Source organism: Lycium ferocissimum, chromosome 4 (genome assembly GCF_029784015.1).
Source record: "Lycium ferocissimum isolate CSIRO_LF1 chromosome 4, AGI_CSIRO_Lferr_CH_V1, whole genome shotgun sequence".
NCBI lineage: Eukaryota > Viridiplantae > Streptophyta > Magnoliopsida > Solanales > Solanaceae > Lycium > Lycium ferocissimum.
This window is the reverse complement of record NC_081345.1, coordinates 33,654,130-33,668,520: the sequence shown is the minus strand read 5'-3', so window position 1 is coordinate 33,668,520 and position 14,391 is coordinate 33,654,130. Positions and strand designations below refer to the sequence as shown.

At 33.1% G+C, this 14,391-nt stretch overlaps 1 protein-coding gene and 1 non-coding gene across 2 annotated transcripts; both read right to left on the bottom strand.

The window, feature by feature from the left end:
- Window positions 1-7,509: 7,509 nt before the first annotated feature.
- LOC132054619 (probable myosin-binding protein 5) lies at window positions 7,510-11,421 on the bottom strand. The gene is made up of 5 exons (XM_059446593.1): window positions 10,808-11,421; window positions 9,972-10,333; window positions 8,742-9,605; window positions 8,261-8,485; window positions 7,510-7,992 (listed from the first exon to the last, which is right to left on the bottom strand). Exons 1-4 carry the CDS (start codon window positions 11,176-11,178, stop codon window positions 8,262-8,264), a joined length of 1,821 nt encoding a protein of 606 aa, XP_059302576.1. The 5' UTR covers window positions 11,179-11,421; the 3' UTR covers window positions 7,510-7,992; window position 8,261.
- A 2,614-nt stretch (window positions 11,422-14,035) lies between these two features.
- Window positions 14,036-14,117, bottom strand: TRNAS-GCU (transfer RNA serine (anticodon GCU)). The gene has a single exon. It is a non-coding gene; the product is annotated as a tRNA-Ser (tRNA).
- Between the last annotated feature and the right edge of the window lie 274 nt (window positions 14,118-14,391).

Below are 14,391 nucleotides of genomic sequence, written 5' to 3'. Positions count from 1 at the left end.
AATAGTTTGGCTCATTTATGCCATCAAACTATAGAAAATGGCTCATTTATGCCATCGATCCTATAAAATGGACTCATTTACGCGCTCGTGATAGTTTGACTCATTTTATGCCATCGTCCGTTACCAAAATGACTCATCCATGCCATTTTTCATTAACGCTAGTTTTATAATACAGATATGACACGTGACCTCCAATTAGAGGTCTCGTCGTTTAATTAAACACCCTAATTTTAAATACCAAATTAATAAAAAATCGACCCATACACCTTACTCACCCACAACCATAATCTAGTTGGAGGCCACGTGTCATATATGATATAGTAAAATCAGTTTTAATGAAATATGGCATGAATGAGTCATTTTGATAACAGGCGATGACATAAATGATAAAACTATTAATGAGTGGCATAAATGAGTCATTTCATATAGTTTGATGGCATAAATGAGTCATTTCTATAATAATCAGATAAGATAAATGAGCCAAACTATTGACGAATGGCATAAATGAGTCATTTCTGATAGTTGAATGACATACTTGAGCCTTTTCCCTAAATAAAATTGATACGTTAATGTTGTTTTGTTGTTACCGTGGTAATACTAGTTTTTTTTTTTCCTTATATTGGTTTCCCAAGTCCAAAAGTTGCATTGGAGTACGCCAAGAATTCACGCCGTGTAGGGCTCATTTGACAAAAACCCTACATATCAAGAGCTCGAATCCGAGACATCTGATTAGAAGGAGCAACCCATTAGCTGCACCACATCATTTGGCGGCTACCGTGGTAATCAGTGGCGGAGCCATGCATCCAAGGGTGTCAACCGACACCCCTTCGCCGAAAACTTACACCGGATAAATATGTAAAAAGAACTTTTTTTATGTACATACTAGTATTCGTATCCGCGCGATGCGCGGACAAAATTAAAGAATATTAATCATATTAAAATGTGATTTATGAGATACTTTTCACTTTTCGAGAGTCAATTTGATTAACTCAATATTTGAAAATTAATATTTTATTTGAAAACTACATGAAAAATAAGTTATAACTTTTATCATATCAATTTGGTAAAAAAATATATCTCAAGATGATGATCAAAATTCATGCAGTTTGAATGTTGGAAAACGAAAAATATACATAAATTGGGATAGAGGAAGTATAAACTTTTGCATCCCATTCACCAAACTTACCAACTATCAATATCAACACTATGAATGATTCAAATCATTCGTACAAGTAATTTTCTTGTTCCAAACATGCGTTGTGAATTCAGCGTTCAACCTCCATTAGCTCTTGTTTTGAATTAGTGATGTCCTTGAGAAAACTTCTCATCAACATTCTTGATCTCCTACTCTACCAAAGCCCGGTGTTGAAAGGATAAAAAAGAAAAAGATCAAGAAAATCAATCACCTTTATATCATAATTATGCAAAACAACATAAAATCAAGAAACTACACATGTTGAACCCCCTTAATTTCGTCGTATATTTACTTTTTTATTTTTTGATACCCCTTAGGATAAATCCTTGTTCCGCCCTTTGATGGTACCGACTTTACAAATGTTAACCAATCTTGTTTAGTCCTTTTATTTTTTATCATGCGTGTGTGTTTTTTATTAGATACGGATATGAACCTTCTTTTTTGTGCTCATATATTATTATTTTGTACTCTCTATGTTTTTCACTAGTTATGTGATTCTTATTTGTATTTGAAGAATTAATAATTGTACTCTCTATGTTTTTCACTGGTTATGTGATTTTTATTTGTATTTGAAGAATTAAATAATTTTTCTTTAACTATATCTAATTTATATGTATTTATTAACTAATTAGTTATAATCAAATAATTTTATATATTTTTCTGAATTTCTAATTTATGTAGAATTTACTTTTAGAAGTTAGAAGCTTTTCACTTTGTACCCAAACTCCTCAAAAGTCGTAAGTAGTACTATTGATTCTTACAAATTGTCAGTTTCGGTCATTTTATTTGTCATTTTTCTTTCGCAAAAGTCATATGAGTTCAATTTAAATACACGTGGTAGTGCATTCAGTTCATTCACCTCATTTCGTTCCAAACTCGCAAACCCTAGTATCAGAAGTAGCAGAATTGATTCTTACAAATTGTCACTTTCAACTATTTTTGTCATTTTTCTTTCGCAAAAGTCATATGAGTTCAAATTAAATATATGTGTTAGCCATTCAGTTCACTCACCTCATTTTATTTCCAAACTGGAAAGCCTTAGTATCAGAAGTAGTAGAATCAATTCTGACAAATTATTAGTTTCTGCTATTTTATTTGTCATTTTTCGTTCGCAAAAGTCATATCAGTCAAATTAGATATATGTGGCAGCACATTCATTTCATTCACCTTATTTTTTTTTTCCAAACTCGCAAAGCCTAGTATCAGAAGTAGTAGAATTGATTCTTACAAATTGTCAGCTTCTGCTATTTTATTTGTCATTTTTCATTCGCAAAAGTCATATGAGTCAAATTAGATATACGTGGCAACAAATTCAGTTCATTCACCTCATTTTGTTTCCAAACTGGCAAATCCTAGTATCAGAAGTAGTAGAATTGATTCTTACAAATTGACAGTTTCAACTATTTTATTTGTCATTTTTAATTTGCAAAATTCATATGAGTCAAATTAGATATATGTGGCAGCGCATTCAGTTCATTCACGTCATTTTGTTTCCAAACTCGCAAACCCTGATATCTAAAGCAGTAGAATTGATTCACAGTTTCTTATAAATTTTCATTTTCAGCTATTTTATTTGTCATTTTTCTTTCGCAAAAGTCATATGAGTTCAAAGTGAATATATCTGGCAGCGCATTCAGTTCATTCATCTCATTTTGTTACCAAACTCACAAACCCTAGTATCAGAAGTAGTAGAATTGATTCTTATAAATTGTCAAATTTTCAGTTTCAACTATTTTATTTGTCGTTTTCCTTTGCAAAAGTTATATGAGTTCAAATCAAATTTACGTTGTAGCACGTTCAGTTCATTCAGTAAAACTAGTTTTTGGACACATGTGTTGCACGTGAGTCTCATGCCTATCAATACAAACTTAAGAAAATAACAATGTTAATTTTTAAACAGTTACTTTCTCATGTTGATTAAGTTCAAACCTTTTTAAATTGTAAAAATATTGTTTAAACATGTGTATGATGCATAGCATAAAGTTCAAAGGAAAAAAACATAATAAATGGTAAGCTTATTCGACTGAATTGACTGTTTCAAGCAGATTAGATAATCTCAACTTGCAAAACGACTAATTTTTTGGACATATGCGATGTAAGTTTGTCAATTATTATAAAATATATATTGCGTCAGTTATACAGAATTTAATTAGCAAATTGCAGCGTGCGCATATTTTAGATTGCCAGAAAATTTGGAAAATCAAACTATAATGCCTTGTACCTTCGAGTTAAGGAGTGACCCATAATATGGGGATATAATGGAACTAAGATGGGAGGTGTAGAAAGTGTTTTGAAACCTATAAAATGTATAAGGATTTGGGCAAATTAGAGTTGGAAGCTACACTACGGATTTGCAGCTGGGCTTACTTCAAGCAACTATAACCCCCTTATTAGTTGGGAATTTGGAAAAGATTCCTTGATAAATGTTGTAGCCCTTTGAAATACCTTTCCATCGATATAAGTATCAGGTCAAACGGATCTCTGTGTAAATTTATGTACGTTTTACTAAAGAGTTGTCAGTGGTGCTCGTCCACGGGCTCGCGACGCGAGCAGACTGGCATTCCAAGGCAATATCGTGTGCGTCCGGGCAGCAAAGCGAGGACCCATTGCTTGCACAAGCACACACTTGAGCAGGCAAGGCAGCGCACGTTGCAGGGCACGCAACATGTCCTTCATGACGTGCGGCGGAGTCTTCTGGGTTTGTCAGTTTCAGCTATTTTATTTGTCATTTTTCTTTTGCAAAAGTTATATGAGTTCAAATTAAATATATGTGTCAGCACATTCAGTTCATTCACCTCATTTTGTAACCAAACTCGCAAACCCTAGTATGAGAAGTAGTAGAATTGATTCTTACAAATTGTCAGATTCAGCTATTTTATTTGTCATTTTTCTTTCGCAAAAGTCATATGAGTTCAAATTAAATATACGTGGCAGCGCATTCAATTCATTTACCTCATTTTGTAAGCGTGCAAACCCTAGTATCAGAAGTAGTAGATTTATTCTTACAAATTGTCTGTTTCAGCTATTTTATTTGTCATTTTTTGTCCGAAAAAGTCAAATGAGTCAAACTAGATATATGTGGCAGCGTATTCAGCTCATTCACCTCATTTTGTTTCCAAACTCGCAAACCCTAATGCTAGAAGTAGTAGAATACAAATTGTCAGTTTCAACTATTTTATTTGTCATTTTTCTTTCACAAAAGTCATATGAGCTCAAATTAAATATACTAGTTCTTGAACACGTTGTACGTGTATTCCATATTAATTAGTGCAAATTTTTTTAAAATGACATAAAAATTAAAAATGTGTGATGATTAACACAAAATATGAAGGCAAAAAATACAAGCTTAAAATGGTGAATGCTTAGCCTATTCGGCTGATAGAATATCGAATGCAAAATAATTACATATTGTCTGAACAAGAAAAGTTGAATAATTTTGTACATATATGTGTAATGACAATAACTTTGTACATATATGTGTAATGACAATAACTTTGATGTTATTTGGTAGACAAATAAATATAATTGTATCTCATCTAAACTTCCTTATAAATGACTATAGTGTGTGTTCCAATCCGAAACAAATTAAGCAGGAGCCAAATACAATTTGTGTACAAAAATAAAAAATAATTTTTGTTTGATAATACATAGATCATGAACTTCACTTCTAAGTAGATTTGAATCATCTAAACAACCAAAGTTTCCAATCATCTATAGCACAAAACTAAAATTTTAACAACTTCATTCCATACACCACATCATTTTTCAGTGTTACTAATTTTGTAAATTATCAAAAATTTAATGACAGGTAAGGATATTTAGTAACTTTGCCATTCTATAAAGCATGTACCGCTTCATGTTGATTTTATCTGATAAAAGACGAAATAGTTAGCATGTTACTCGATTATATTCTAGATTTCAAAAGTTATTTTCTTTCGGTTATTTATTGGTTGGGGTCCAACAACTTAAATTCGGGATTGCAGCAAAAAAATCCCACTTTGAAAAGGTAAGTAAGCATTTTCTATCAAAGGCGACTCCATAACTTATACGAACTTCTGAAATCTAGAATAAATTAATCATTTAACATTAAAACGTTGAATATTATATGCATGAAGTTTCTAAGAAAGCTTGGAGCTATTCCTTGAGCTGCACGATTAGAGTTTGCTTTGCATACTTTCAAAATTCATCGTACTGGCAATTACACTATACATGATGCTTAAAATAACTTGTCAATAAGATTATCCAGTATAAAGGGTGGTGAAACCTATAAAATTTAGAAGCTACCTGATGAGACATCATGGAGTTAAAAGTTTTGGTATAGTTAGGCGTATCTCAAAAAACTCCAACCAATGATCAGAGAAGTATTTCTCTTAATAAATAATTTGGCGTTGTCACACGTATCTCTATTAGGAACTCCAATATTAAATTATTAGAGAAAATTTGTCTTTCTCTATCTTAATGCGTCCATAATAGTATAAAAAATTCAACTTCTATCTCGTCCTAAATAAGTTCAATTAAGTCGAATACCTAAGCTGGGGATCTAAGCTTGCATTTGAGTCATATGTGATTCACTTTTTGAAAATACTTACCTATGAAAACTTTCACCCACATTTTGGAACTGAGTTATTACCGCTTGCAATACATATATATCTTCTTCTTCCTTTCCCATTCAAGCAAAACTTACACATGAGAATACTAAAATGATATTTGAACCTCTTTGTTCTATCCTTAGATAAGAGTTGAATCCCTCTTATCCGGTGAAATCCACCAGCATATTCCGATCCATTTCTGTAATCTTACTAAATATATGACCGAACAACATTTGTATTATAAGTTGAGCTATTCAATCTGGACTTCTTCTTTAAACAGTTTTGAAATACTCAAAAGTAGGATATGCATATTCAGAAATCTACAAAGCAAATTCCTCATCTACGAAAAAATAGAACAAAAATGCTAAAAGAAGACAAATAGATCGGCATACACGACACAACTAATGATGAATTCATCTAGAGTCTTGCCACTGCAAAATGCCTAAATCATATAAATTATCAGCTATCAAAGAATTTTAGAAGAGAAATGCTAAATCACTAATAATCCAATCGTTAACAGATTTGATAAAGGAGGTACACTCAAAAAATCGAAAAATTAAAATGAAAAAATAATATTGGTATGGAGACAGATTTGTTGGAATTCTAAATAGATTTTCGGAAAAGAAGTTAATGATAATAATGAAAATTGAATAGATTCATGGTCTAGGAGAGATACCACGTCTAAGTGAATCAACGTAGGTTTTTGTCAATTATGTGATAGATGATTACACGATAAGAACATTTGGATCATATTGCATGACGGGAAAAACAACTTCAACTCTTCTTAACCTGTTCCTAAAAAACCAAGAAAAAAAAAAAAAAGTAAGTCAGATAATGCAAATTAGAATATGCACAAGATTCATAACTTACAATCTATATATAATGCATAAAAAAGAATACTAAAAGGCATAAGAAGTAATTATCAATTCAATTGTGAGGAATTAATACATATTAAATAATATTATAATTAGAGGTTACAATAAAAGTCGGTAACAAATACATATGTTAATTAGAAAAAACTGATTGAGAATGTGAAATACATGTGATGGGAGATGCAATTATATGGCGAGTGATGAGTCTTTACTCTTTATTATGGGATAAATTGAATCTTTATTATTTTATTTAGTAAATAGAGTGAATGAATAGAAAAATGTCAAAAAAAGGAGAAAAAAGATAAATAGGATTCTTGGCCAAAGAGAGGTGCCACATCACTTTTCTATAGTTCTATTGCCTAGCTTTATATAATTATAGATTATAGAAGATTTTATGAGGTCTATTGGCAATATATCATGATATAACTACTGTAATAAATTTCATCTGTTATAATTGGAAGGGAGAAACCAAAGAGGTGAGAGGAAGATAATCAAGACCCTAGCATTAATTGGTTGTGTTTAACTAATATCAAACCATTTAATCCAGTTTGGAACGTAAGAAGCCACAAAATAAATAAATAAACAAATGACTGCTTGACTTCTTAATATGTTGGAGTGGAAAAGCTAGTGTAATTAATAATATGATAGGATGAGCATTTCATTTTATATTTTTATTTTGCAGTGAGGAAAAAATGGCAATCAACTTTCTATGAATATTTTGGTAATTCAACTTTTGATAAGATCTGATATGATGTGGCAGCGCAATCAGTTCGTCCACCTCATTTTGTTTTCCAAACTCACAAACTTTAGTATTAGAAGTAGTAGAATTGAATCTATCAGTTTCAACAACTTTGTTTGTCATTTTCCTTCGCAAAAGTTATATGAGTTCAAATTAAATATACATGGCAGCGCATTCAGTCATTCAATGAAATTAGCTGGAACTATCACTTGGTTTTGTTGGCACCAGAAGTTGAACCTGATAATTCAATGAAAATGAGTGAATTTGCAAGTGCACTCAAATCCTATTTGAAATATCTCAGTGGAAGAATCAAAACCATGAGAAAGTCTTTCATTATCCATAGATGTGTGTGTGTAATATAAATGAAAACCATGCATGTATGTTTACATATAGGCTATTTAACAGCTTCATTCTCCACTCGAGTAGCTTCTAGAATCTAATGGGATCTTCGTAAAGTCGATTATCAGAATGTTATGATTCAATCAATTGGCAGGTCCAAATGACTCATGGCTTCTCGATTTGTTCCATTTGGACTATAAGGTAAGGTGAAAAGCTTGCTGGACTATACCAGAATTGTTTCGTTCCATGCAATTTCACCTGCAAATGCAATTAGTTAATTGTGCTCCACAACTGAAAAAAAAACATCACTAATAGACTTCAGTTAATGACATCATCATCCGCGCCTCAATCTCAAGCGAGTCAGGGTTGGCTATATGAATCCTCAGTGTATCGGTAGAGTTCAGTTTTAGGCTAAATGGAGCATTAATCTTTTTTTGTAGCTCGTGAACATAAAAATTATAGTACCTCTGGGAGGAAAATGTGTACATCAATCAGATAAAGAAGGAAATCACTACGGAGAAATCACCTTAATTGGATTGTCGCCCTGCATCTGCATACTCTGATGAGGTATTGGCCGTGTGTCTAAGCTTCTGCAGATGCTGAGCTATCTCAGTCAAAAGCTTGCTTCCTTCATCGCCACTTTGTAACGTCATGGCAGCATGTTTTAAGAAGCCGCTTTCTGCTTCAATGGCTCTCAACCTCTCTCTTATTAACGAAACTTCTCTTGTAAGAAGAACCTTATTTTCATTTCCTAATAGTATTTGAAAACTATGATTAGTCTATATGCAGTCTTTGAAAAATAAAATGAAAGAGACATCAACTTCTCTAAACTGATTTTAACACTATCATGTCATATAAAAGGTAACTACAACTGTTAATAATAAGTGATAACATGTTATAACAAGTTAAATTATATTGATAGTGTAAAATTTCTTTGCATTGTCAGTATATATATGAGCTAATCTGACATGAAAATGTTGAGAAGAAAATTGGGGGCAGTTCATTACCTCTTTCTTCGATCATGTTGGATACAGATGTACGAGGTCCTTCTTCAGGAGATGTTTTGATTTTCTCTACAACATCAGTCAACAATCCCATTAGATAAGATCGTTGTTTCTCAAAATCAAGTTGTGATTCATCCACATTCACCCCTCTATTTTCCGCAGAACATTCAAAAAGGCGCTCGTTTACTCTATGATGATCCGCTTCATCAGGACTGGCACAATCTGATCTCTCACTAATAGATGATAAACACTGAGATTTCAGTTCTTGATAATCTTCATCAGCATCAACTTCACAAACCTCACTACCTATCGTCTTTATATGTCCGAATTTCTCTCTGTAAGTCTCGAGTTCAACTTGTAAGAGCTTCATCTCCTCCTCTTTCTTCAATAGCTCATCTTGCATGAACTGCAAAGCCTCTTGATCATATTCTGCCTGTTCTTCCATCATTCTCTGATACTGAAAGGCTTCCATTTCAACAGCTGCTTTCTCCGCTTGCAAACGAGTGATCATCGCCATTGCATTGTTTGCTGCAATTGCAGAAGCACTTCTTTCTTCATCCAATTCCATGTATAGTGCCACGAGAGACTTACGATCCAAACGGACCTGTCTTTTTAAGCGTTGCAAGACGTCATCTTCTAAATCGCTCGCTACACTATTTGTGTCGTTAGCCTCTGAAGCGACGTCAAGTTTATCACTAATCCATGACTTTCTGGGCCTATGATGAGACAACCTAGGACTTGCTTGAGCTGAGTCGGATAATGGGATTCCAAAAAATCTGTTTCTTGTATTATTTGGAGTTTTGCAAGAGGAATCAATATCAGAATCTGGTAGCAATGGCACAGCAACAGCTTTCATATCCTCTTTACCTGGAATGCATTAATTTGTCATAAGTTTTTGTGTCTCACACTAGCTTGTATATTTAGACTGACATACAAGAGTAGAACTACAACTTCCCATGTTGGTTTGGTAGAACTCCGTAGCTTTAGCTCAAACCTTGTATTTGTGTTTAAAAATCCACTTAACTTGTATAAATAACTTATTAAGAACCAAGTGAACTGCGGTTTCTAGAATCTAGAATCTATAAACTCAAAATCCTAGCTCCCCTTTGCTGACATACAATCTCAAACCAGACAAAACTAAAGGCCTCTTTTTTTTGTTTTGATAAACAACAAGAACTATGAGGAAAATATTTAACATGAAGGTAAATATTGTTGAGACAATTAGTAGATTACCTCCATTTGAGGGGCCTTCATCCTCTGGGCTGAACTTGAGCTCTGTGTACCTAGCGCGAGGTGAATCTAGATGGCGCACTTCCTCAATAGTTCTCCATGTTCCTAATAATGGAGCTCGAGGAGAAGCGCGAGGAGATGGAGCAGGAGCTTGAGAATAAGACCTTCCATTAATCGATGCGTTCCTCGAGAATTTAGACCTCATTTTTAGAGGCTCTCCACAACAAGAACACCTCGCAACTATGCCCCTCTCAATTTGGATGGCCTCATCTAGTTCTTTCTTCCCTGTTTTTACAGAAAGTCTTACATCATCTACCACAAAGCAATCAATGTCCTTCTGCAGAACCCCAGCTAGTGATTTGTACCTGTTGAAGACATAACTAATTAAATAAATGTGTTCCCTCTCGAACGGTTTAAGGTTCAGATGACCCGATTACACAATTTAACATGATACCAAAGTAAGTAGGAGGTCTTGGGTTCAAATATAACCATAGTTGTTATGTAAACGAGTTTCCACGTACTAAATTCATGAAAAAGAATTAGGCTTACAGTTCAATGGCGGAGCTAGGATTTTCACTAAGGGGATTCAAAATATAAAAAGTTAAACACACAAAGAAGAAAGAAGATTCAACATCTATTATATAAACATAAAAACTGATTTTTGACCTTATATGTACAGTGTAATTTTCTGGCAAAGTTTGGATAAACCCTCTACGCCCCTGGCTCCGCCCATGGTCTACTTGTGATGGGATGTGTTGGAAAAACAATTAACTAAATAAAAGAGTGATTTTCTAAGAATTTAAGCTTTTAGAGAAGATGGTCGCACATTTTTACAGTACCTATCGCAATCAGCATCTCTCTCTGTTGCAAATGACAAAAGGCAGCCTTCACACATATTCTTGATTTCAGAGAGCTTCTTGTGGACATGACAATATGCAAGTGAAGAAAGGTCCTTCTTGTGAATTTCACAAATGGATTCATTGTAATAGAAATTCGAGGTCCTATGCACGAGAACGTGATCTATCCTCGTGCAGAGCAAGCACGGGATATTCAATTCGAAGAACTTGGCAAATTCATACGAAAAGAATGCAAGAAAACCATCCACAAAAAGCACAATGATCAACACCCATTCAAGTATAGCATATAGGAAGAAAAGTGTAAATTTGCCCCATTTCTGATCAAAAGAGCACTTGAATGATCCTAAAGCCATTACTACATTTACATATAAGGTTTTATGTAAAACAACCCAAGATTCAAAACTAGAAATAAAGGGTATATGAAATGAGATAGATCATGATCTTGGAAGGTAAAATAAATTAACCCCAGATCATGATGACCATTTTTCTGGCTCCTTCATTTGCATGTATGTATTTCTGAGGAAGAAAATAAATAAAACTGAATTGATAATTCAAAGGTTTCAAAAAAGTGAAATGGTGACATTCATTTGAGCTATATACAGAAAAATGGCCAAAAAAAAATTATTTTTTTTATTTTACAAATAAAATTTGCTTGGTTGGGCATTTACCTGACTGAACGGTCGTCCTCTCTCTTCGCTTAAGTCAATGCATAAGTGGATTTTTTTTCATTTGCTATTGTTATTCATTTCAAATTATTCGTGAACAAAGATGTCCAAATTTCACTCTCAAAGTATTGTGTACACATTCTTTATGACATTTGACCTACAGGGCCACCACCAAGTGAGTCTCGATCATCATCATATAACACTAAAGGTGGGAAGCTCATAACTTTAAAGTTGGATTACGCTTTTGCCCCTGCAATAAATCATATCATATCATATAATACTAAAAGTAGGAAGCTCCTAACTTCAAAGTTGGATTATGCTTTTGCCCCTCCAATAAATCAAAATGTAATAAAACATCTAATTAAATATTAAATAGTTAATATTTTAATTACTTCAAAAGTTAAAAACTAAATTCCCCCCTATACAAAAGTAAGATTAGCCTCCACTAAAAGTTAACATTTAATATTTGCTTTAAATTGCTGTTATTGTAAGATTACAACCGATTAAAAGTTAATACTATATTTAACATTCTTTAACAATTAACATTTGAGATTTGCTTTTAACATTTCATCTCCTGCGTTGCAAAGCTTTTGGGTTTTCTTCGGTTATCAAAATTAAATAGTTGATAAAGTATGGCTCTTCACCTCCTACATTATAAAGCTTTACAAGTTTTGGATGAATTATAAATACTTAAGTAATACATTAACTGGGTGAATGAGATTTAATGAGATCCTATTAAACTCTGCATGGAGTAATTGCTATTTCTTTCTCCGTTGCAAAACCTTTTGGTTTCCTACAGCTGCAAATTAAAACTAATGATGAATTATCTTACCTGATATGTTTAAATTCTGCTCATTAATTAATCATTCTATATAAATGGACATTAATAATATGTCTAACCCTCACCATTTATAAAAACAATAGAGCATAACTGCAAGTATGTGAACTTTTCCTTCTGCCTTCTTCCATGGCGGCCTCTCCTTCGTAAGTCGTTTTCTTATCTCTTCACGTTATATTCCCCTTCACGTATATCTCTAATCTCTCTACCTGTTAGTAATTTAATTATTCACAATCTTTATCCTAATTTTTTTTTTCCATTTTTAACTTGAAGTTTTCAGGCGAAATATGAATCAACGTTGATGTAAGTAGGTACAGACTTTTCCATGTTCACAACTCTTTACTTTTGGCCATTAATTATAAATATATATATATATATATATATATATATGAAGAATAAACATGAACTTAATATATATTATTTGTTACTAATCCATGTTGGAATCATATTTGTATCTGGAGCGCAAAGCATGGGCAAGATGTGTTCCTACAAAAAGCAGCCACCTTTTCCTTACAATTATAATGCAAGAAAGTACAAGACGTTTGGTTCCTATATTTCTTTGGTTTTGGAAACTTAAATGTCATGCCGCAAGGTTTTATTACACTTTTTAGAACACAAAATGCTTTGATTACTGCCTTTTGCTTTTAATGAAGTATGCTTTCAATTTATTTTTTTGAAGTAACATTGTACAAGTAGTGTTCCAACTTCTCATCATCATAAAAGTTGTTTAATAGCGGACTTCAAGTTTTGGTCATCATGTTATAACTTTAGTCATTCTTTTGACTACTGAGAGATGATAGTTGAATGGTTAAGATTCCTCCGCTCTTAATTCATCAAAAAAATTGGGTTCAATCTCAGAAATGAAAAACATTTTGGTTGGAACTGCTTTACCCCTTTGTGGGGTAAGAAATTTGCGTATGCGATGGCCTATATAGATACTTTGAATATGCTCACGGCGCGGAAGGGTGAGATTAGGAATAATGGTCATTTTGTGAACTAATTTTCTATCATTGTGAGATCAAGAAATTCCCGTGTTGTGAACTAATTTGTTTTTTTTTTTTTGCCCTTTGAGTTTTGTAAAGCTCTCGAGTACTATTTCAGCTTTCTTGTTATTGTATGTGAGTTGTAGACATCGAATTCAAGTGAGGATGGTTCAATTGTTACATATGAATCTTCTTGATAAACTTAAATCATGATCGGAAGTTTATGTATGAAGAAAAGAATTACTATTACTTCTTTTCACATTTAGAATTACTTCTCTTTTTACCAGTGTTATATTTTGCGAGAATTTGGAAGTACCAAAATTTCGCATGCACCAAAGATCCTTCGGGGTCAAATAAATTGTTATTTTCAAATCACTTCGACAATGATCTACAAGTTGCGTGGGACACATGTGCGTGTCCAAGTATATATGTTAAACGTGAAGCCCATGTTTCCATTACTAATCTGTATTATGTCCTTTATTCGTGATGAAGACATACTCCCTGAGAACCAAGAATTGACAGTTTCCCTAAAATAAACTTATGTTTCCATACAAAAAGATCGAAACATGGATAAATGTGTTTACACTTTCCAGGAAAAACTGAACTCTCTGTCTCTCATTTCCCCCTTTTTTTTTTTCTTCTTTTTATGCATTCTCTCAAATCTAGAGGCAAAAAGACAAAAAAGAAAAAAACCAAAAAAAGCAAAAAAGAGAGAAAAAGAAATCGTCGCCTGAGAGATTCGAACTCTCGCGGGGAAACCCCATGTACTTAGCAGGCACACGCCTTAACCACTCGGCCAAAGCGACTTCATGTTGAGGTAGCTGTAATTTATCTTACTATCTCTGCATTCTTGAAGTATTCTCCTCCTAATTGAATCTTCTTATTACTGTATAAAAAGGTCCATATGCTGGGCACGTGGCATCAACGGATACTAAGCACTATCATTAAAGACAACTTTTGACATTAATCGATAAAAACAAACCTAGCCTAGTCTTTTAGGGTGTTTGGTTTGAAGGAAAATATTTTCTTGAAAAATAAGTGGGGTTTCTTACTTATTTTCAAGTGTTTGATAAGCAAGCC